General features: G+C 38.8%; 7 protein-coding genes across 8 annotated transcripts in view; 4 read left to right on the top strand and 3 right to left on the bottom strand.

Moving 5' to 3' along the window:
* Positions 1 to 9,419, top strand: part of LOC128263430 (uncharacterized) — a 93,883-nt gene extending 84,464 nt beyond the window's left edge. The window contains exon 2 of the mRNA XM_052998475.1: positions 3,781 to 9,419. Coding sequence (XP_052854435.1) covers positions 3,781 to 6,582 — 2,802 coding nt within the window. The 3' untranslated portion in view covers positions 6,583 to 9,419. The remainder of the gene's footprint in view (positions 1 to 3,780) is intronic.
* Positions 1 to 21,258, bottom strand: part of LOC128263435 (protein phosphatase 1L) — a 99,434-nt gene that overhangs the window by 9,231 nt on the left and 68,945 nt on the right. The window lies entirely within an intron of this gene.
* Positions 9,980 to 11,018, bottom strand: LOC128263445 (accessory gland protein Acp29AB). The gene has a single exon (XM_052998498.1). The coding sequence runs from the start codon at positions 10,953 to 10,955 to the stop codon at positions 10,107 to 10,109; it is 849 nt and encodes a 282-aa protein (XP_052854458.1). The 5' UTR covers positions 10,956 to 11,018; the 3' UTR covers positions 9,980 to 10,106.
* LOC128263439 (serine protease inhibitor 42Dd-like) lies at positions 13,621 to 15,501 on the top strand. The gene is made up of 4 exons (XM_052998489.1): positions 13,621 to 13,758; positions 13,810 to 14,651; positions 14,713 to 14,860; positions 14,918 to 15,501. The coding sequence occupies exons 1-4, from the start codon at positions 13,746 to 13,748 to the stop codon at positions 15,040 to 15,042; spliced, it is 1,128 nt and encodes a 375-aa protein (XP_052854449.1). The 5' UTR covers positions 13,621 to 13,745; the 3' UTR covers positions 15,043 to 15,501.
* On the top strand, positions 15,657 to 20,413 carry LOC128263437 (BTB/POZ domain-containing protein 9). The gene is made up of 6 exons (XM_052998487.1): positions 15,657 to 15,912; positions 16,208 to 16,370; positions 16,434 to 16,596; positions 18,457 to 18,590; positions 18,914 to 19,584; positions 20,051 to 20,413. The coding sequence occupies exons 1-6, from the start codon at positions 15,788 to 15,790 to the stop codon at positions 20,340 to 20,342; spliced, it is 1,548 nt and encodes a 515-aa protein (XP_052854447.1). The 5' UTR covers positions 15,657 to 15,787; the 3' UTR covers positions 20,343 to 20,413.
* On the bottom strand, positions 16,761 to 17,322 carry LOC128263451 (mitochondrial import inner membrane translocase subunit Tim13). Its single transcript, XM_052998503.1, has 2 exons — positions 17,065 to 17,322; positions 16,761 to 16,997 (listed from the first exon to the last, which is right to left on the bottom strand). The coding sequence occupies exons 1-2, from the start codon at positions 17,218 to 17,220 to the stop codon at positions 16,899 to 16,901; spliced, it is 255 nt and encodes an 84-aa protein (XP_052854463.1). The 5' UTR covers positions 17,221 to 17,322; the 3' UTR covers positions 16,761 to 16,898.
* On the top strand, positions 17,812 to 18,310 carry LOC128263450 (probable small nuclear ribonucleoprotein E). The gene has a single exon (XM_052998502.1). It carries the CDS (start codon positions 17,904 to 17,906, stop codon positions 18,186 to 18,188), a length of 285 nt encoding a protein of 94 aa, XP_052854462.1. The 5' UTR covers positions 17,812 to 17,903; the 3' UTR covers positions 18,189 to 18,310.

Here is a 21,258-nt window from a genome sequence, read left to right as displayed (position 1 = left end):
CCTTTGCCACACCCCTGAGCAACAGCAGCAGTACTCACTTGGGTGCAATTATTTTTTAGATACACTCACCAAAGGAGATCCCTTGCCTGCAATGAATAAACTAACTGACAAGTTTATTATTAATTTTTTTTAATTTTAAGTAAACTTTTATACTTATTATACTGCTACAACAGACAAGAAAACATTTTGGGTCTGAGGTATTGGTGTTTAAATTTAAATATATATGAAGTCTATCATGGCTATTTAAAAGAAAATAGTTTAAATCTGTTTAAAGTATTTGTATTTAAAACAATTGTCCAATCTTTACAGTAAAAAAGTGCAGAAGATTTCAGATTTTATTTGTTAATTATAAATGCTTTAAATATTTTAATATTATGCTTATAATATTTTAAAGGGTTTTTATAGTTGAATTAAAGTTTGTTACTACCTTCCAGGTTAAGGAAAGGGTTTTTTAGGTATACTGATCTAACGTTAGAGTATTTAAACTCTTTAATTTATACTGATCTCCTTCGATCTTCCCCTGGCTCCGCTTCACATCATCTTTGGTGCTGAGTTATGGCAAAAGACCTTGGAATTAAGCACTAGCGACGTCGATATTTTGCCGGCTCCCCTGTTGCCAGTTACCTCTTCCCTGTCAGCTGGAAAGCAACCAAACGGTGCCGTCTCGCACCCGCACTCGTAACCAATATGACTCGGCCAAAAGTTGCCCTCCGGCATGCCCCTCCTGCTCCGCCTCTGCCAATAGTGCAATTTGTCATTGCACCGTCAGCGACGACGCGTGCGCCAGCATGGAGACTCGAGTCACTGAGCTGCCGGCTGCTTCTCAGCCACTCTGATTCAAAACACTTGCAAAAAAATATGCCTTAAAGCAGAAATACCCATGAAATCGCATCCTAAATTTCAACACAAAATAATTTATTTATTGGCGACCCAGATCTTCAGATCTTTAATTCCACTTAAGTTTTTTATATCGGATAGCTTGTCACCAAAACCCTATTTAGATGTGTAAGTTAAATTAATTTAATGTAACAAAAGGTCATAACTTTTGAAGTCAAACCTCATCCTAAAAGTTTTTAGCCAGAACTCATTGTTTAAGCCCTTTAACAATTTCCAGTTTTTATAATTTTTTCGAACTAATAGAGGTTTTTTAAATGATCAGGAAAACAAAATAAACATTTAAAAGGAGGAGAGTATTAGAAAAATTAAATCTCTAGAAGTAAAGGATGTTATGTTTCCTTTATTTCGCTCAGTGCTGTCTTGAGCTCCTTGGCCTCGTCATCTATCGCTGGCTGCCATCTGCTTACAGTTAAAGCGACTGTCGGTCGCCGAGCATCGAGCATCGAGCACCGAGCATCTCCTGCTGCGTTTTTGGTTTCGGTGGTGCTGGTCCACCAGTTGGTGGTGCTATTGCTATTGCTAGTTGGATGGGGCTGAGGCTGCGGCTGAAGATGGCGCTCCTTCGCGACGACTTCTTTATGGCTCTTGATTTTTATGATTTTGCTGTTTAATGGTTCATTTGTGGGCCTCCACTGCGAGTGCGAGTATGTGTCTAGCTTCCAGTTTTCTTATCGCTGCGTCTATATCTTTTTAGTTTTTTCAATGTGTGTCTTATTTTATTTTATATATATATTTTTTTTTTGTGTAGTTTGCCATCGTCGCCAGTTTTGGGGTCATGACTGCCGGCTTAATCTCTCTCCTTGGAGTGCTATTTTTTTTTTTGTTAATTTTTGTATCTATTTCTTGGTAGCCTTTTTTCGGAGCCAACTTGTTAATCCAATCGCAGATTAAGGCCGGAATTTTGGCCAACAAAAAAGTTTGCTTGGTTGAAAATTAATGCTGCATACTTTGAGGCTAACTTAAAGGGAAGAAGAAAAGCAAAACTGGTTGTTAACATCAAACATTTAATGGTAGCCTCTAGCTCTCCCCTAAAATGCTGAAACCCAATGCCATGACTATGCTAATGAGCCGTTGTTGACACGCTCACTGATCTCCGGATCTCTTGGATCTTCAGATCTCCATCATCATTAGCCCACCTTTCGGTTTACCATTTACCAATTCAGCGGCAAATCTCCAAGAGGAGGCGACTTCCTACAGACTCGTTTCGATCATGGCCATCGTTTGCTTGGGCCATTTGTTTAACTGCCGCTGTGACACCTCCTCTGCGTTGCAATTGAGGATGGGACGTGGATAGTTGGCCATGAAAACTGGCGATGGCGAAGGCGCTGGCGATGGCGATGGCTGTGGCAATGGCAATGGGTAATGGATAATGGCGCCTCCTCCATTCAAAAATCACTTTATGGCTGCTGCGACTGCAGCTGAGGTTGCGTTGTCCATAATTGGACGCAGTGCCAATCATTTTAACAGCTACGCAAACACGCAAACCGCCAAACCGGCTGCGATTGCTCCTCTTCGTTTTCCCCCACTCGACTCACTTCTTTCTTTAACCATGCTGATAATGCAAATATGCATGAAAAGTGCGCTTTCGACATTTAAACACCTCGTATTTTAGAGTTTTCAGTTGTAACTGTTTCCAAACCATTTTTAAATAATTAAAATATTTTAAATTAAAATCACTAAGCTAAATTATTGGGTAAAATAAGTATACAAACACTCTATTTTAATTTATAGTGACTTAAATAATTTCATGTTGCTTAAAGTTCTTGAAATAGTTTGGGATAATAATTTACAAATATATATATTAGGGATGTTCTTTTCGATCCTTATTCAAATTAAACCACTAGAAAATTCCCCAAAAGACCTCTTATGTCTGTGCTCTCATTTGTTTCTTTTTTCAAACCACTTTTCTTATAATTAAAGGAGATGTGTATTTATGATCACCATAAAGAAAATGTATTATTTAGAGTGGTTTCAATAACATAAAGTAGCTAGAAATTCTTCGACTTGTTGAAACAGTTAGGACTCTAAAATATACAAAGGATATTTCGATGCTGACAAAATTGGCCCTAAAATACAGAAGCCCTGAACAGAAAACTAGAACAGGGTATAATGAGTGGTAGTATGTGGAATGAGACAACTGCTGGCAACCACATCAAAGCGGTCTGCAGTTACAGGACCAGGAGGAAGCCACTGTCTGTTCATTTTAGTGCCAATCTCATTCCCCTCCGGCGATTTCTGGTTTGGTCTCAATGACAATTGGCGCCATAGCCGCGGGGTGCGTTTGGGGCCTGGTGTCTGGCTTTCGAGGATCGCTCCTTGCGTGGTTGGGTTGTTTGTTTATAATTAGCCCACTCGCTCGCCACCGACTGCCATTCAAATTGATGATGGCTACTGGTTTTGCCTGGCTTCCATTGCTATTTTTATGCTCGATCAATTTTCTAACAACCTTCGAGCCTCCACAGCGAAAAACTATTATCAAAATTGATAGGCAAATTCTCTGTCTTTGGTATAGAAAATACTTTCCAAAGTTGGATATAAGATGAATATCATTCGTTTGGTACTTATTAAATCTGGTTAAGTGACTGGTAAATTTTTTTATAGGTTTCTCTTTTGAAATGAACCCATTATATAATAAATAAATAAACTAAAATAAACAATAAACTTATTATATTTTATTGACTGTCATAAAGATCATATTATGTTTTATTGACTCTCATAAAGAGTACACTCGGTGCACCGGAGAAAGCATTTTCTGTAGCTGTAATTAGGATATAAAAGACAACATATGGCCGGTTGAAAAGTATACTTTTGTTGTTGTGTACATCTTGTATGATCGGTCAAATTTCTAACAACTCTACAATTTTTTCTCTAATCTTTTTGCAGGCGGAAATGCTCATGGACGATAGTCTCCTTGGTGCGGGGCATGTTCTTGGATTGGCGGGACATCCGCATGGACTGGTGGGCGCCCTGGCCCCGCCCCCGCCTCCGCCGATGAAGCAGCCCCAGATGGACATTCCCAGTGGCAAGAAGCAGCAGCAGCAGCAGCTAAAGGGGGCGTCGACGGCGGCCACGCCCGCGCTAGAGTATCAGTATCAGATTATGTATGCGCACTGTGTGCAGCAGCAGCAGCAGAGGGAGCGGGAAAGGGAAAGGGAGCGAGAGCACATGCACCCCTTGCCCCTGCCGCTGCCCCTGTCCCACCAGCATCGAGCCGTTCTGGTGGCCACCGGCCCCCACCCACATGGACCGCACCACCACCCACCACCCGCGTTGAACTCGTCGTCGGCCTTCCGCCCTTGGGGACCCACCACAACCAAGGCATTTCTGCATGCCTACAATGCCACACTGTCTGCGCTACCCTACGCCTGCCAGGAACCACCAGAGCTCCAGAATCCGGAACGAGTGGTGCGGAGCACGGACAAGAGGTATGCGGAGAGGACCTACCAACCCAATGTGGCCTTGGCACCGCGCAAGAGCATACTTTCCAAGGAGCGGGACAAGGAGCGGGAGGTGATGGAACGGCACAAGTTGCGGGAGAAGGAGCGAGCGGACCAGCAGGTGGTGCACATCAAGCAGGAACGATCGCAGACACCCACGCCCACACCCACGCACACACCCACAACATCGCCGGCCGAGGATGTGGCCGCACCGCTGGAGGTCGTCGAACCACCGCACACCTCCTCGAGTGGCAGCAATTCACCACTACCCGCCCACCTGCCACTAACCGCCGCCGCCACCGCCGCCGCAGCACCACCACCATCAGTCTGCGCCACAGCACCATCCAATGGAACAGCCGGTGCACCGGCGACACCCACTAACCTTAGGAACATGCGCAGTCCCGAGGAGTTTTCAGCGGGTGGCAGCAATGAGATTACCTCCTCCACCTCACCGCACCACCAGGTGGTGCAGCAATCGGCCGGAGCCCACCACCAAGCACCACCGTCGCAGCACATCATAGCCACCGTTAATCAGCATGCCAAACTTTTGCCCAGCTCCAGTTCCCTGCCCAATGGCAATGGCAGCAGTTCGTCGCTGGCAGCCACAAACAACGAACCGAGTCGGATTAGGATCAACAAGAACCTGATGATGACTCATCCGTTGCCAGTGGGCATCGGCATGGCCCCACATCACCATCACCATAGCCACCATAACCACCAGCACCAGCACCAGCACCACCATCCAACGCACATGCATCATTACAGCCATGGGTACTACAAGCCCAGTCAGGCCACCTCACCCACCCAGTCCTCCAGTGCCGGGCTGAACCTGAGCACCCATTCGTCGAATGTGGTCAGTTCGCACCATCATCAGAAGTCGCAGCATAGCAGTACAGCCGGAGCTGGCCTGCCGAATGGCAAGCCCCATCTGGGCAGTGAGTTTGAGTTGTCCACGGACACCGATGACACGGACAGTCTGAATGGTGAGCCCGATTCAAGTGCCATGCTACCGCCCTGGGAACAGGCTGTGGAGTCCCTGAGGGAAACACGACCCAGGGATCGGGAGCGGGTGCTGCAACTGCTGCAGCGGTTGCTGCAGGAGAATCAACAGTATCGATACAACAACATCCAATTGAGTGAGCTGCTCCACAAGCAAGATGCCCACATAGCCGATCTTACGGAGCAACTGCAACGGTATCGCCGACAATTCGAGGAGCAGGACTGCAAAGTGGATCTGCGCAAGATGCCATTCAAGCAGCAAACTCGACTGGCGGGGGGGAGTCGCGGGGAGCCAGAGGAGGAGCTGGAGGAGGAGCTAGAGGAGGACCTGGAGGAGGAGGAAATGGAGGACAGAGCTAATAACAACAATCAGCAGGAGCTATCGCCACTGATGAAGCCCCCGACAAATGGCCTGCGACGAAGTGCCACACCCCTCAACTGTTGTGGCAGTGAGGGCGATGAGTTCGAGAAGCGAGATGAGCCGGAGAACAAAAGAATGAAGCTGCAGGAAGAGGAGAAAATTCAGGAGGAAAGTCCCTCAAACAATTTAGAGCCAGAGGATTTGCAGAAAGACCAAGAAAATGGCGAGAAATCCCCTCCAAATGATAGTCTTAAAAGTCCGCAGCCCAGTCAAATCTCCAGCGACGAGGAAATGGAGGAAGATGACGATGAAGACGACGACGATGGGGAGGATGGGGATGAGGATGAAGTGGTGCAGATACAAGCTCCCCACAGCAGTGCTCTGGCCACGCCCCCCACGGCAACAACGCCCCTTTCACCGGACTCCGCGGCAACAGCCGGCCAATTGTTCGATAGCAGCAATAGCAGCGATGAGTCATCGATGAAGAAGGCCCAAATGTCCGCCTGCCATGCACTGGAAAAAATCAGCAGTAACGTTGCCAGCGAGGAGAACAACCAAAGGCTTGAAGAGGAGAGTCAGGAGGAGGAGGATGAGGCGGAAGTGGAGGCGGAGGACGAGGATCCAGATGAAGAGGACTCCGATGACGATGAGATGCCATTGCAGCAGCGACAGCGGCAGCAACGCCAGCGTGTGGCTCCCCAGACCATGGTCAGTGGATCAGCCCCTGCACCACCGGCACCACCACATCCACATCCACCAATGGCCACCAAGGCCAGCAAGAAGCAAACGCCACCAGCACCACCACCACCACCCACAACAACCACATCCGCCACAGCATCAGCATCGACAACGAACTGCGAGTTACAAATCAAAAAGGAAATAGCCTAGAGATAAATAAATACCCCAGAAACCTCTCACAGAAAAGCTCTTTCACACACACACAAAAAAAAAAAACAATTAAATCTTAGTTAAGATCCCCATTTTATTTGGAGAACAGAGTGCAGCCCAAATTCAAGCACAAAGCAGTAACGCACATATTGTCCATTTAGGGGCAGTGTTAATTATAAAAAAAAACAAATCTTTTGCAAATAGGGGGAATAAAGTATGGCTCGACATTTTTAGGTAATGGTTTTCAAGATATCTGCTTTGAAAAACTGGCTTTTTTTTATTGATACTCGTTTTATATCAGGGGATTACGATTTGGATTTTAATTACCTTTTGATAATTTGTGAGTCAAAATTTATAAAGGCCTTTTTTAAATGAACAGAAATTTGTGAAATCTATACCAAAATAGAAACAGGGAATTCCTTCATTTTCAACACATAACATTTCCCCTAAAACAAAAAACCAATTAAAATTTTAAAATGTTTTTCAAATCGCTTTTACATAGCTTGAATTGATCTCACTTATATAAACAAAAAGGACAAAAGCAAATTTATTTAGGCTTACTCAATTCGAAAATCTTTTAGCGTTGCTTGCAGAAATTATAAATGAAACCAAAGCTTTAAAAAAAAATTTAATTTTTGTTTATTGTTCAACGACCAATTTGTGCGTAAGTATTACACTTACAGCTAAACCTAAATAAGTTATTATTTTTTAAAAACTTGTAAGCTCTGCAAGACATTTAAACCCAAAATAATATTCAAATCGAGGCTTTTAAAGCGAAATTTAGAAAAGGTTTTTCTTTGGTCAGACAGGCAGCTGGTTCTTATGAATCAGGAGGATATACCCTGCAAACCAATGTAATTACATTTAGTTGGACCCTAACTTTAAGTTGAACAGACAAATCGATAGAGCGATAGAGCGATGGAGAGAGGGCACACAAAATGAACCCACCACAGATAACAACAACAAAATTAATGCTTAACAATTCTAACATAATAATTATTAAAGAAAGAAAAACAAATATTTATGATTAAGATGTTGCCGCGTTAAATTATACAATACAAATATGGTAATATTCTACGATATATGATAGATAATGAGCAGCATGTGCGGGAGAATGAATTAATGCTAAGCCTTCACGAAAAGCATAAGCATATATACATAACATAAATAAAGATTAATATTTATTGTAGCTGCTAGATCTAATTCGAGCAATTCTATTATTTGTATAATTATAGTCTTCTGTTCTTCTTCACCTTGTAAGCTTTGCTCTGTAGGCATTTAGTTTCATAGATCGTAACATATTTGCTAAATAGTTAGTAAGGCTTTTCCATGGCTCAGTTCTTTGCCTATTGTGAATGGCATCGAGTGGTCATCAGTTTTTTGTAAATATTATTTTTCCCTCGACAAGATTAGAGTACAACAGATTTAAGTTGCCAACACTTTGTGAGAAACACATGTATATGCTAGATAACTTCTGGATGATAACCAACTAAAAACAAACCCAAGCCAAGAGCCAAGCGAAAAGAGCGCAGAGATTTCAAAAATCTATAAACTTTTGTTATAAAAACCTATTTCATAAATTATTTATGCCTGTGTGTGTTTGTACTTTTTAAAAGAAAACATTTCGTTCTGTATTTAAAAATACAAATTCTAAGCTAAATTAAAACAAAAATAAAAGAAATTCAAACATTTAAATAAATTCAAACCAAAATTTGTCTAGATCATAACCTAAAATTTTGTAAAATTGTATATATTTAAACAAGCGATAAACGAAACATTTAAATCGTAAATAAAACACTTATGAACCATTCAAATTGAGATATTAGGCATGAAAAAATCCATTGTTATGCATATTTATAGAAGTTACATAAAATATATGCATCAAAAAATACAAAAAACATATTACGATTGCTTTGCAAAAAAATATAACAAAAATATACAAATTATTGTAAATTAATTCTCACCAATTTTGTGTTTCATTTGCCAGACCAGAAACAGTACGATAATAAACAAATTACATTACTTAAATTATAGAACACAGCAAAACAAAACGGTACCGAGTAAATAGGGACGAAAAATGGTTAATCAAAAACGTCAAAACGGTTTTCAGCAAATTTCGTGTATTTATGGCCAAATTTTATAAAACGATGAAAATAGTTGAGCATACAGAGACGAGAAAAACCCAAACATTTTTTGTATCATTTTTGCTAACAACCCAAAGAGATAAACAACAAAACAAACAATCATTTTTATAATTAAACGATTAATATATATTGACAAATTTTACATAACCCGAGTGTTTATATATGACATATTATATATTTAAATTTAAATACGAGATAGAACGATGCCCAGCAAAACATAAGCATCTTTGCCCCGCTTAATAAATCGATTTGATATTGTTAAAACTTTAACGTGCAAAGGCTAAGCAAACAGAAGAACAAGAAATCACAAAATAATGGCATAAGTTTTATATTAATTAATTAAGCATGCAGCAACAAATCCGCGTCTTGTCAAAATACAACATATACATAATTATATGTCTGACGATTCAGAATGCAGAAATAAAATGTACAAATTGTGGAGCAAATAAACAATAGAAAATATAGTGAGAATTTTGGGGAGGAGTATGAACGAAAACATCAAATGAAATGCACCACATGCAAAAAAAGTTTAATCAAATTAAACAGTTAATGAAAAAACAAATTTGACTTCAACGTTTCATATTTAAGTAGTGCAGAAACAAATAAATACAAAGGAAAAACAAAAATAAATTATTACACATGTAATGAAAACAAAAACAACAAATAAAAAAGCGATAAATATTATGCAAAATATATCAACGTGATTTTAATTTGCCAGGGGAAAACTGCGGGAAGTGTTCATTAGTAAACAAAGTACAAGTAAAAATTTTATTTTTTAAACTTACTTTATTTTTTTCATGTACTCTATTGTTTTTAAATTCAGAATCTCCTTAAAACATTTTAAAACCTGAAGGGATAGGAGAAAAAAATGTTATTTTGTATTACCAAGCTGTGATCCCGAAGATGCTTCCAACAAAAAATAAAATCTGTGTTGCCAAAAAATTTAGTTTAATTAGAAGAGTTCTAAAAATCTTTTAAATTTTAAATAATTATCTAAAAATTTAAACTATGTACACAAATAAGTTTTTAACTACCAATTTAATTTTTATTTTGTTTAAATTTTTAAAGTGTTTAAATAAAATTATCGACAGCTTGGTTATCCACTTCCGCTGTTTTTCGAATTGGCCATTTCAGACTTTATACCCACGTAGATATCATGTAGAAGTGATGATTTGGTAAGCTAACGCTAGATGTCGCCCGAATTCTACATGATGTTGTCTATTTCCTAAAAGTATACAATAATGACTCAAAAATATAATATGATGTTTATTTTATATCTTAAGAAACAATACATTTAAAAACGGGTAATTCAAATATATTTTTTTTCTTTGGACAACAAAGAAAATTTTAATATTTTCTCTTATTTTTGACTTAATAAATTTAATCTTCCGCTTGGCAAATAAAATTGTGGAATGCGGTACAACCGTCAACCCACATCCCACCATTATGCATGGCTACGCAACGCTGATCTGGGTGTGCGTAATCGGGCTCACCAGGTTTCCACTTCAAGAAGGGAGCGCTCTTTCCGGAGGACTCAGAAATGAACACGCCCTTTTTAGCCAGATCGCTAATGCCCAGCATATAGCTAAAATCTGGAAGCAGCTTTCCACTGATTGCGTTAAATTCCCTTTCATTTTGGATAGTGGCCAACTGGCCACCCATCTGGTTGCAGGTGGTTATAGCACTGGTCCAGTTCTGTTTTTGATTATCTTCAATGTAAAAATATCGGGATCCGATTTGCTCGAACTTGCACGGTATGGTCTTTTTCGTATTCAGTTTCAATGTTTCCAGAGACATCTTAATGCTGGTCAGAGTTTCCTGTATGGCCGATAATTTACCCTCCATCTTCATTTGTCTAGCTTGTAGTTGAACTTCCATCTTCTCCCGTGAAGCTTGAAAGTTCTCCGAGATTATCTTCTTCCAAGATTCCTTCAGTGATGTTTCCTGCTTTTCAATCTGCACCTTTATTGCTGTCTGTTGGCCCTCGATTCTATCCAATTTAGCCTGCGTCTCGTTTAGTTTGACATTATCGCAGGTTTTCCACTGGTCCTGGTGCTTGGCAATGTGATCAATCAAGGGCATCAGGGCGGAGAGGCAAAACTCCCCGCATTGATTCGGAGGATCCTGCAGTAGGCATACGTTACGGCCACTTTCCTTCAATATTGCCAGTGATACGTTCAGGACCATGGCCACAAACACATAGAAAAAAACATTTGTCGACTTGGGCATGTTGACCGAGCTAAACCACTGGAGACAAAAGCTTAAATTGCACTGACTTGAAGATTCAGCCTTTAAACGAGCCATAAATTTATATTGATAAGAACGAATATATGACTGTACGTGTCATATTTACATATGAGTGATAAAATCGCTACAGGCGACTGAGAAGCATTTTCAGGGTCGCCAATTTCACAATGGGAACTGAAAAAAAAACATTCTAAAGCGATAATTTGTATATAAATAAGTCTTGATCATAGTAACATTTTTTTTATTTTTGTAAAAACTATTTTATAAATACGATAAACAAAAAATGAATTAATAATTTTTGTCATCCTATGTTCAACGCGATAAACTTTAAAAACGCTTTAAAATAAAAACTCTGGTTATATTCAACCCAACGTTTTTTTTACTTTGGTGTATAAATATTTGTTTGGACCAAAAAATTAGCTCTCATTGGACAAATAGCTTGGATATACCGTTAACACGTGTTCTTTCTTACGCTAAAGTGATAGAAACGGATCAGCTTATAATAAGATCACCGTATTTAGCAACCGCATCGGTTCTTTTATGTATATTTGTATACTCTTTGAAAATAAACCGAGGTTTAGAAACGAGAATACCTCTTTAACTAAAATAAATCAAAACAAAATTGCAATAGAAATGTTCAAAACACACCTTTCGCACTCTTTCGACTTGGCATTAACATATTTTAAAATGTTTTATGAGTAAATTTAAAAATTTTTAAGTTATTTTAATTTAATATATCTAAAAACAAGAAGGAAAGCAAACTTCGGCAAGCCGAAGTTCATATACCCTTGCAGCTATTGCATTAATTAAATACTTTTGAAAACATTTAAATTATGATTTACTTGAGTATGTGCTGAAAAACATTGAAACTATGATGATTTGCAGCTCAATTATTAGATAGTTATTTTATATATTTTTATTATTTCTATGGGAGCTATATGCTATAGACGTCCGATTTTGATAAAATTTATACCATAATTCTGAAATAATTAAACATTGCTATATGTCGAAGAACTAAACAAAAAATTAAAAAACAGAAAAGTTATAATTTTTTTTCATTTATTTTTCCGATTGTTCCTATGGGAGCTATATGCTATAGTCGTCCGATTTTGATGAAATTTAAACCGTAATTCTGAAATATTAAACCATTACTATATCTCGAAGAACTAAACAAAAAATTAAAAAACAGCAAAGTTATAATTTTTTATACCCTTGCAGAGGGTATTATAATTTCAGTCAGAAGTTTGCAACGCAGTGAAGGAGACGTTTCCGACCCTATAAAGTATATATATTCTTGATCAGCATCACTAGTAGAGTCGATCTAGCCATGTCCGTCTGTCCGTCCGTCTGTCCGTCTGTCCGTCCGTTTATATGCAAACTAGTCTCTCAGTTTTTAAGCTATCTGCATGAAACTTTCCCAAAAGTTGTCTTTCTATTGCAGGTAGTATATAAGTCGGAGCGAGCCGGATCGGACGACTATAGCATATAGCTCCCATAGGAACAATCTGAAAAATAAATGAAAAAAATTATAACTTTGCTGTTTTTTAATTTTTTTTTTAGTTCTTCGACATTTAGTAATGGTTTAATATTTCAGAATTATGATTTAAATTTTATCAAAATCGGACGACTATAGCATATAGCTCCCATAGGAACAATCATAAAAATAAATGAAAAAAAATTATAGCTTTTCTGTTTTTTAATTTTTTTTTTAGTTCTTCGAGATATAGTAATGGTTAAATATTTCAAAATTACGGTTTAAATTTCATCAAAATCGGACGACTATAGCATATAGCTCCAATAGGAACAATCATAAAAATAAATGAAAAAAAATTATAGCTTTTCTGTTTTTTAATTTTTTTTTTAGTTCTTCGACATATAGTAATGGATAAATATTTCAGAATTACGGTTAAAATTTCATCAAAATAGGACGACTATATCATATAGCTCCAATAGAAATAATAAAATTATATAAAATAACTATCTAATAATTGAGCTGCAAATCATCATAGTTTCAATGTTTTTAGACATATACGCAAGTAAATCATAATTTTAATGTTTTCAAAAATATTTAATTCTTGCAATAGCTGCAAGGGTATATAAACTTCGGCTTGCCGAAGTTTGCTTCCTTTCTTGTTTTCTTTTATTTTTCCGATTGTTCCTATGGGAGCTATATGCTATAGTCGTCCGATTTTGATAAAATTTAAACCGTAAATCGGAAATATTTTACCATTACTATATGTCGAAGAATTATAATTTTTTTTCATTTATTTTTCCGATTGTTCCTATGGGAGCTATATGCTATAGTCGTCCGATCGGGCTCGCTCCGACTTATATACTACCTGCAATAGAAAGACAACTTTTGGGAAAGTTTCATGCAGATAGCTTAAAAACTGAGAGACTAGTTTGCATATAAACGGACGGACAGACGGACAGACGGACGGACAGACGGACATGGCTAGATCGACTCTACTAGTGATGCTGATCAAGAATATATATACTTTATAGGGTCGGAAACGTCTCCTTCACTGCGTTGCAAACTTCTGACTGAAATTATAATACCCTCTGCAAGGGTATAAAAAATATCTAACTTTTAAAGGCTGAATTTTCTGGCTTCGGTTGACCTTTCTGAAGAGTTGCCCGTATAATGGAATGCATCGAAAAGTGATACCTTGTTAAGCTCCATGGCGAATTAGCATAGCTATTTCTGTTAGGATATAACGTATATATAATGACCGATCTGCAAACTCTTATTAGCTTGCAGCAAATTTCAAAATGAAGTGTTTGGGTAAGTGGAAAATTATATTTAATCCAGAACAAGTCAATAGCTTTGCTTCAGGTCTGCTTTTCTTGGCAGTGTCAGTGGCTGGCCGCTTTACGGATGACTTTTACAAACTTGTGGACAAGGAAAATGGAGACAAAAATCTTATATGCTCCCCCCTTTCCGTCGAAATCGTCATGAGCATGGTCTACATGGCAGCTGAGGGAAATACAGCCACAGAACTGAGAAAAGTCCTGAAACTGCCCGCCGATAAGAAGGAAGTGTCCAAAAAATACAAGGAGCTTTTGACAGTTCTCGAAGGGCGTGAAAAGGTGGCCAACCTAGCTTTGGCTAACCGCTTGTACGTCAACAATAACTTCCAGCTGGTTCCGGAGTACAATCAGATGGTCAGGGACTCCTTTAAGGCCGAAGCGGAGGCTATAAGCATGGCAAATCCAAACAATGCAGCTTCCATTATCAACAAGTGGGTCAACGATCAGACGCGTGGCAAGATAAAAAATATAGTCTCATCCGATACAATAACCCCGGATCTCGTAGTTGTACTCCTCAATGCTATATACTTTAAGGGCCAGTGGAAGTACAAGTTCAACCCAGAATATACAAGAAAAGCCGATTTCCAAGTTACAACAAAAAATCGCCTGCCTGTCGAGATGATGTTACAAACTGACGAATTTAGGGCGGCAAATTTGAAATCTTTAGATGCCAAAGTGATTGAGCTTCCTTACCGGAATTCAAGCCTATCTATGCTCATATTTTTACCCAACAAAGTCGATGGTCTGCAGGAATTGGAGAGCAAAATCGCCGACTTTTCCGGGCCCTTGAAAAAAATGAGAGTGATGTTGGTGCTGCCCAAGTTCAAAATCGAATTTTCTGCAGACCTAGTCAAATTTCTTAAGACGGTGGGTGTGTCCTTAAAGTTATAAAGTTATATATAATCAATTATATAATTAAATCTTGTAGATGGGCATACGAGAGGCATTCAGCAGCTCAGCGAAGTTGGGCGGCCTGGTAAAAAAATTAGCGGTCAAGATTGATAAAGTTTTTCAAAAGGCCTTCATAGAGGTCAATGAAGATGGTGCCGAGGCAGCGGCTGTAACAGTGGGTACAGGTAATATATGTTTGATTAGTAATTTGAATATTTAACAACATATAACAAAATCCGCAGTTGTACCGATGTCTGTAGCTCCATCGCCTGACATGAAATTTATTGCCAATCATCCGTTTGCCTACGTTATTCGAGATGAAAAAACCATTTACTTTCAGGGACACTTTGTAAAGCCAGGGATGTGAAATATGTAAAAAGTATAAAATTCCTAAACCCGCTTTAAGTTCTTGAGTTTAGCATTTCATATAACAGTTCAAAACTGGCCAAAAAGTAGACCATTTACATTATCCACAACTAATTACAATTTCATTCATTCATTATTCCTTATGTAGGTACATATTTGACACCCCTAACTAACTCCTCTGATAAAAGAGCATCTCGAGAGAGTGCAAAAACTAATTTCGTTTACCTGTTTGGGATAAAAATGAATCAAGAGCCAGAAGAGCGACCTGGCTCAAGTCTCCTCTTCAGTCTGCACCAAATCGCGATCGCGAGAGGAACGAAAAGCGGTGAAATAAATGCAGATTCTGTGCATCAAAAATCGTTCGTCTTTTGATACAAATTTGTATTTAAAATTTTTAAATTGAACAGTGTACAACTACAAAGCAATTTGTGAAAATAAATTCCATTTAATCTGGTTGTAATTGTTTTCCCAGATCTTTTTGTTTGCCAAATCGATTGTGGCTTGGTGTTGGCCAAGAATTTTCAGTCAAGAACCGGTTTCTTCGCTTCCAACAAATTTAAAGTCTTCAAGAGAGAAATTAAGAGAGTTTTAGGCGGGACGTGGAAGTAAAAACATAAACAAGCCCCTTACCAAATTAAAAAACAATAACAAGTGTTTGAAGAGGGACATGGCAGCACGTGCATTTTTGCATGAATGATTGATTATACATTTTCAAAAATAAGTTGAGCTATAATAACAAGATAATCATGAGTCTGCCACAATTAATCGATGATCTTCAGCGCCTTTCCGAGGATCAGGATAGTGCGGATGTGGTATTTATTTGTGGCAGAGATGAACGCATTTATGCCCACAGATTGATGCTGATGGCCCGGTAAGTTTTTAGTTACATGTTACTAAATTTATTTTAATAAGACTAATTTTGAAATATGTATTTAATCCTTGTGTTGATCCTAATTGGTTTCTGAAGATTTTTAATGAATATTCCTTTCAATTGATATGGAGTTCGAGTGCCCCAGTTCATTTTTTATTTCTTTGTGAAAGAGATGATTGGCTCCATTCGATTTCCTTTTAAGGAACTTACAATGTTGCGTGCTGGAATCTCGGGCATTCCAGTTGGTCACTCAATTAATTTGTGCTGTCTTTCCATTCACTCAATTCGATTTCAGTTGCAAGAGTTTCAAGACGGCCAAGAGAGGAGAAGTGTGTAGAATTCCCGGATGCACAGTTTCCCCAGCGGCCCCAGGAGCTTCCACTCCGACTACCATACGATTGCCACACGTTAATCCGGAACTTTTTAGGCAGTTTATCTTGTATGTCTATACAGCAAAGGTAAAAAAAGATAACTAGAGCTCTCACTTATTTTTTTGTATAAATAAAAACAATCATTTTCAGTTGGTTTTACAGGACTCGCAAGTATTTCAAATGATGATGATGGCCCAGGATATGGGCGTGGTCGAGCTACGTACCGCCTGTGAGGATCACGTTATATCCACTTTGTCGGTGGATAATGCCTGCACGTTTTTAACGGCCGTTATGGATATACACGAAAAAGCAGGTAATGAAAAACATTAAAATTTTAAATTCCGCGCCAATGTGCACTCTACATTTGACATAACTTCTTAGGTCAAATGTAACAACATGAACAATCCGAAAACAGGTTTAGTATATTAAGTTAACAGGCGCAAGCACACCACTTCACCAATCGATATCAAATGCACGTTGTGTTATCAGAATCACGTAACACACGTAATGCATGTTTTTATTGCATTATTAAACTGTATATATTACAACTAATCAATAGATGGCAGATGTAGTTAGTCCCGATCTGCCCCAAAATGCAGAAGCCAATGTTTGTCTCTAGAAATTGGATTGTTCACGCTGTAATCTTTGACCGTATGTCCGCGAGATGAGGTTCCACGAGTCCATAAACCGGTCCATGCACATGGAAATGCATTTCTACACAGAATAGTTCATAAGTTTCGATTATACTGGATGCTAGGGCAAATGATAAGCCATATCTTACCTGTTCCGACGAATCGAGCGAGGTTCCCGGCTTATTGACACACTTTTTAAAGCACTTTTGCGTCATTTGGTTGAGCAATTCCTGGGCATTCGCAACGGCAATCTGTTGCTTTACCTGGTCCATAAGTTCTCCCTTATCCACATTCGCCATGGCCATTTGTTTTGTTTGATACAAACTTTAGTTTAATTCAGCTAGGAAATTTGGCAATACTTTAGCCACCAACCACAAAAACTTAACAGTGGGGTGGCGATAGTTTATTTGTAATCGTATATCGATACGGCTCTGGTATATTTGAATAGGAATATGTTATTCATTACCTCTGTTAATTTAAGTGGGACCGTTCGTGCTTGCTAAAACAAATTTTACGTGAATGATGTCAAATTTCAGCAGATGCTAAGAACTTTAACAGAGAGTGTGCAAGAAATGGATTGAAACCAGGCTAAGTGTGCCAGAGCTGGATAGAGAAGATAACAGTGGCAAGAACATATCGTTAGAGGCGGATTAACATCCATAATCTCTGGCAAACATCGATAGGACTGCTATTTTGAAAACATCGATACATAGATGCTGGCAGCGATGTTTCTCCACCTCTAGCAGTGATTTTGCGTGCTTGTGGTGGGTTTGCTTTGTTAGTCGAACTAACAGTGAAATGATAGCGATACGTCAAACTAACAGTGAAGACGGATAATCGATAGTTCCTGCCAAGCATCGATAAGACCGATGTTTTGAATCGATGTTGTATCGATGTTTCTCCACCGCTGCTGTGCCTGAACAAAAAAAAAGACGCCGGCATAAAAAAATTTGTTAAACTGAATTAAAGCCGCCGGAAACCAGAAAAAATGTCGTTCAAGGGCAATCCCAAGGTGCAGAAGGTGATGGTGCAGCCCATCAACCTGATCTTCCGGTACCTGCAGAACCGTTCCCGCGTGCAGGTCTGGCTGTACGAGAACATATCGCTGCGCATCGAGGGGCACATCGTGGGATTCGACGAGTATATGAATCTGGTGCTAGACGATGCAGAGGAGGTCTACGTGAAGACCCGCCAACGCAGGAATCTGGGAAGGATCATGCTCAAGGGCGACAACATCACGCTCATACAGAACGTCAGTCCCACAAAGGACTAGGGACACAGCCCCTATCCTGCCAATTCCACCTGCGACAGCTGCACGTCATAAATATAAGTTAAATAAATGTAAAGCCGAAATCTGAAGACGAATGTTCAAATAAAAAGGTAGACTTTCTTAAAGCGCAAGACTTTTCAATGGGTTAGGTAAAAGATTAGAATGCATACAGGACGATTTCAGGGAATATTTAGTCTTCGAAAGGTAAAAGTCTTTTATTTCCATAAAGTAAATTCTTGGCTAATAACACTAAACTTTCCCTTTTTTTCAGGTGCCAAATGCGCCGCCTCGTTTATGGAACGCTGCATCATCTTTATAGGCGAAAATGCCAACGAGTGCGTCAAGACTAATGCGTTCCTTACTCTGACCAAGGATGCAATCATCAAGATCATTTCATCCGACTATGTAAGAGCATTACAACGTAAATTCAAGCCAGAAAAACTTACCCTCAGAAATGAAACTAAATTTCCCAAAAAATTATTATTTTTGATAGATTTGATTTCTTTTTATGCGAATGTTTAAATGACATTTTAAAAATATAGTAGATTCCTGGAACTTTATCGGAAATATATATGATTTATTTAGATATTAATCAAATATTTACTTTTAAATTTATGTCTTTAAAAATCCGAACACCCCAGACATTTTTGATGAAATTCCGAGAAATTACTATGTTTAATAGATTTAAATTATTCTTGAAGTAACAAAACACTCTGTTTTTCCATTAGTTTTGCTTGGCGGAGGAGGAAGTGTGGCGTTGCGTTTTGTCGTGGGCCAAATACCAGGCAGGAGTCACTCAACCCACTGCCCATTGGACTGAGGAGGAGCGAGCGCGAGTCTGCCAACATTTAAGTGGTGTAATGGGCCATGTACGACTTCTCCTCATCGATAGCCAAGTTTTCGCGGAGGAAGTGGAGCCCACTGGAGCTGTACCTATGGAGCTATCTCTCGAACGCTATCGCTATGCCGCTCTGCATGCTAACAAAATGATGGATAACGATAAAAGAATTCAGCCCCGTTTAACTGTAGCGGTCAATATGTTTCCTGGGTCTCAAATCTTGAAAAATGACAAGCTACCACTACAAACAGTACTTAATAATTGGTTTGGCGTGCCCAAACAATCCTGGAGATTGGTTTTCCGAGCGTCCACACATGGCTTCGATTCTGGGTCTTTTCATCGTTATTGTGATGGCGTGGCTCCCTGCATGGTTATTGGCCTGGGATCACATGGAGAGATCAGTGGTGGCTTTACGGATGTGGCCTGGACCAAAACGAGTCGGAAGGGTGGGTACGTCCAATCCGAGCGGGCCTTTCTTTTTGCCCTGAACCCTGCCAATGGGGAACAGCCAGCCAAGTTCGATATAGTAAAGAAACCATATGCCATCTGTTACCATCCTGAGTAAGTAAAATATTATTGCCTGACGAAACGGTCTAATAAAATATATGTTTTCTTTTTATATAAAACTTTGATAAAAGAAAAATAAATATAAATTTAGTGCTTTTTTTAGCTTAGTCTTTTTAAAATGAAAATAAATTTTAAATTTCTAAATTGGATGCTGAATTAAGCAAGATATTCTTCAATAGTTCTTTCTTAGGCATTAATGTAAATGTTTTTTTTTTAATTTTTAGATTTACCCGTTATATGGCATGAATACCGATTTGTATGCGGTATTTTGAATTGAAAATATACGTAAAATTGAATAATTAAACTTGTGACGTACTTCTCTTTTTTAATTTTTTTGCACTAATGGGTAAGGGATATGTAATGTTTTGCATCAAACGAGCAATTGCCATATAAAGGGTTAGTTAGTTCTGTTCTTTACCTTAAACATGTAACTAAATTACAACTTTAAATGTATTTATAGTTGTGGTCCCATTTTTGGAGCTGGAGCGGATTTGCTTGTCTCCAGCAACTGCAATACAAACATGGATTCCTATTCAAATCTTCCGCATTCCTACGATGGAGCCAATGCTGCACACCTGACGCTCTTCGGGGATTACAACTTCACCATCACCGACTACGAGGTATACACCATAGCCTCGCCAGGTGGGAGTGCCAGTAGTGGAGCAAGTAACAGCAGCAATCACAGCCAGAACCTTTCGGCCAATGGACAAGCTCCTGGAGTGCCCACAAAGGCCAAGTACGATAGGTATTAGAAACCGGAGAGAAAACTTGTAGTTGCATCAGCTATGCTGGCAATAAAACTATTTCCTTGAACGATCCAAAACACTCGAATATTGTAATCCCAGATCCGCAACGGCTGGGCTAATGGCATTAGGTGTCGGGTTCATGACTCCGCCCAAGGTAAAAACCAGAAATCGAAAGGTAATTAATGAATTGTTATATAAAGAAAACTATTTTGGCGGCTGTCTTGACTTCCATCCAGATGCCAAGAATCGAACCAAATTAATTAACTGGTTTCCCACTTGTATGTAGAGCTTAAAGTGTTACCAAAAAATACGAAAAAAAAAACTAGAGGTTAGCTCGAGGAGTTTATAGTTTTCGCAGAATAAATACTTGAACATGGTGCCAGGTACCTGTGCGGTCACTTTAGATTTTATGACATTATACGAAAAATAAGTTTCAAAAAGAATGGATGATCTGAGTTATTTAAATGCTTTGGATCACTGCTTCTTTTTTTAAACAGTTAATTCTTAAAAAGTGTTAAAAGAATATTATATTTTAAATTATAAAAGTGTTTTTTATTGAGTTAATCTTAATATCTGTAATACATGAAATACAAATGTTATTATCTTATGCCTATCCCTATCTTATTTTTCGTTTCTGATAACTACTATGAGTTTTCCCTTAAAAAACATTTTTTTATATTGCTTAACGAAATTAATGTATTTAAAAACTGCGAGATTTCACATTTTTTTTTTACTATTTAAGGCGTCAAAGCACTATGTTTCCCTTCGGTACGTTCATTAACTCATGGCTTTGCTCTCGCAGTGACTGCTCCACATTGTTACAAATATAAATCTGTCTATATAATAGTTATGAATGTGCACTTGAACCTGGTCCACACCTCTCGAATAGTGGAACAATTGACAAAGAAAAACAAATGCGTAA

This window comes from Drosophila gunungcola, unplaced genomic scaffold, assembly GCF_025200985.1.
Source record: "Drosophila gunungcola strain Sukarami unplaced genomic scaffold, Dgunungcola_SK_2 000001F, whole genome shotgun sequence".
NCBI lineage: Eukaryota > Metazoa > Arthropoda > Insecta > Diptera > Drosophilidae > Drosophila > Drosophila gunungcola.
Note: the sequence above shows the minus strand (reverse complement) of the source record. Positions and strands in the feature narration are given on the sequence as shown.

Coding starts and splice junctions, on each gene's coding strand:
- LOC128263445 (XM_052998498.1), bottom strand. CDS start 10,955: ATGCCCAAGTCGACAAATGTTTTTTTCTATGTGTTTGTGGCCATGGTC.
- LOC128263439 (XM_052998489.1), top strand. Junction 14,652..14,712: donor TAGTCAAATTTCTTAAGACG/GTGGGTGTGTCC, acceptor TAAATCTTGTAG/ATGGGCATACGAGAGGCATT. Junction 14,861..14,917: donor GGCTGTAACAGTGGGTACAG/GTAATATATGTT, acceptor CAAAATCCGCAG/TTGTACCGATGTCTGTAGCT.
- LOC128263437 (XM_052998487.1), top strand. CDS start 15,788: ATGAGTCTGCCACAATTAATCGATGATCTTCAGCGCCTTTCCGAGGAT. Junction 16,371..16,433: donor TGTATGTCTATACAGCAAAG/GTAAAAAAAGAT, acceptor AATCATTTTCAG/TTGGTTTTACAGGACTCGCA. Junction 18,591..18,913: donor AGATCATTTCATCCGACTAT/GTAAGAGCATTA, acceptor TTTTTCCATTAG/TTTTGCTTGGCGGAGGAGGA.
- LOC128263451 (XM_052998503.1), bottom strand. CDS start 17,220: ATGGCCATGGCGAATGTGGATAAGGGAGAACTTATGGACCAGGTAAAG. Junction 16,998..17,064: donor CGCTCGATTCGTCGGAACAG/GTAAGATATGGC, acceptor TATTCTGTGTAG/AAATGCATTTCCATGTGCAT.
- LOC128263450 (XM_052998502.1), top strand. CDS start 17,904: ATGTCGTTCAAGGGCAATCCCAAGGTGCAGAAGGTGATGGTGCAGCCC.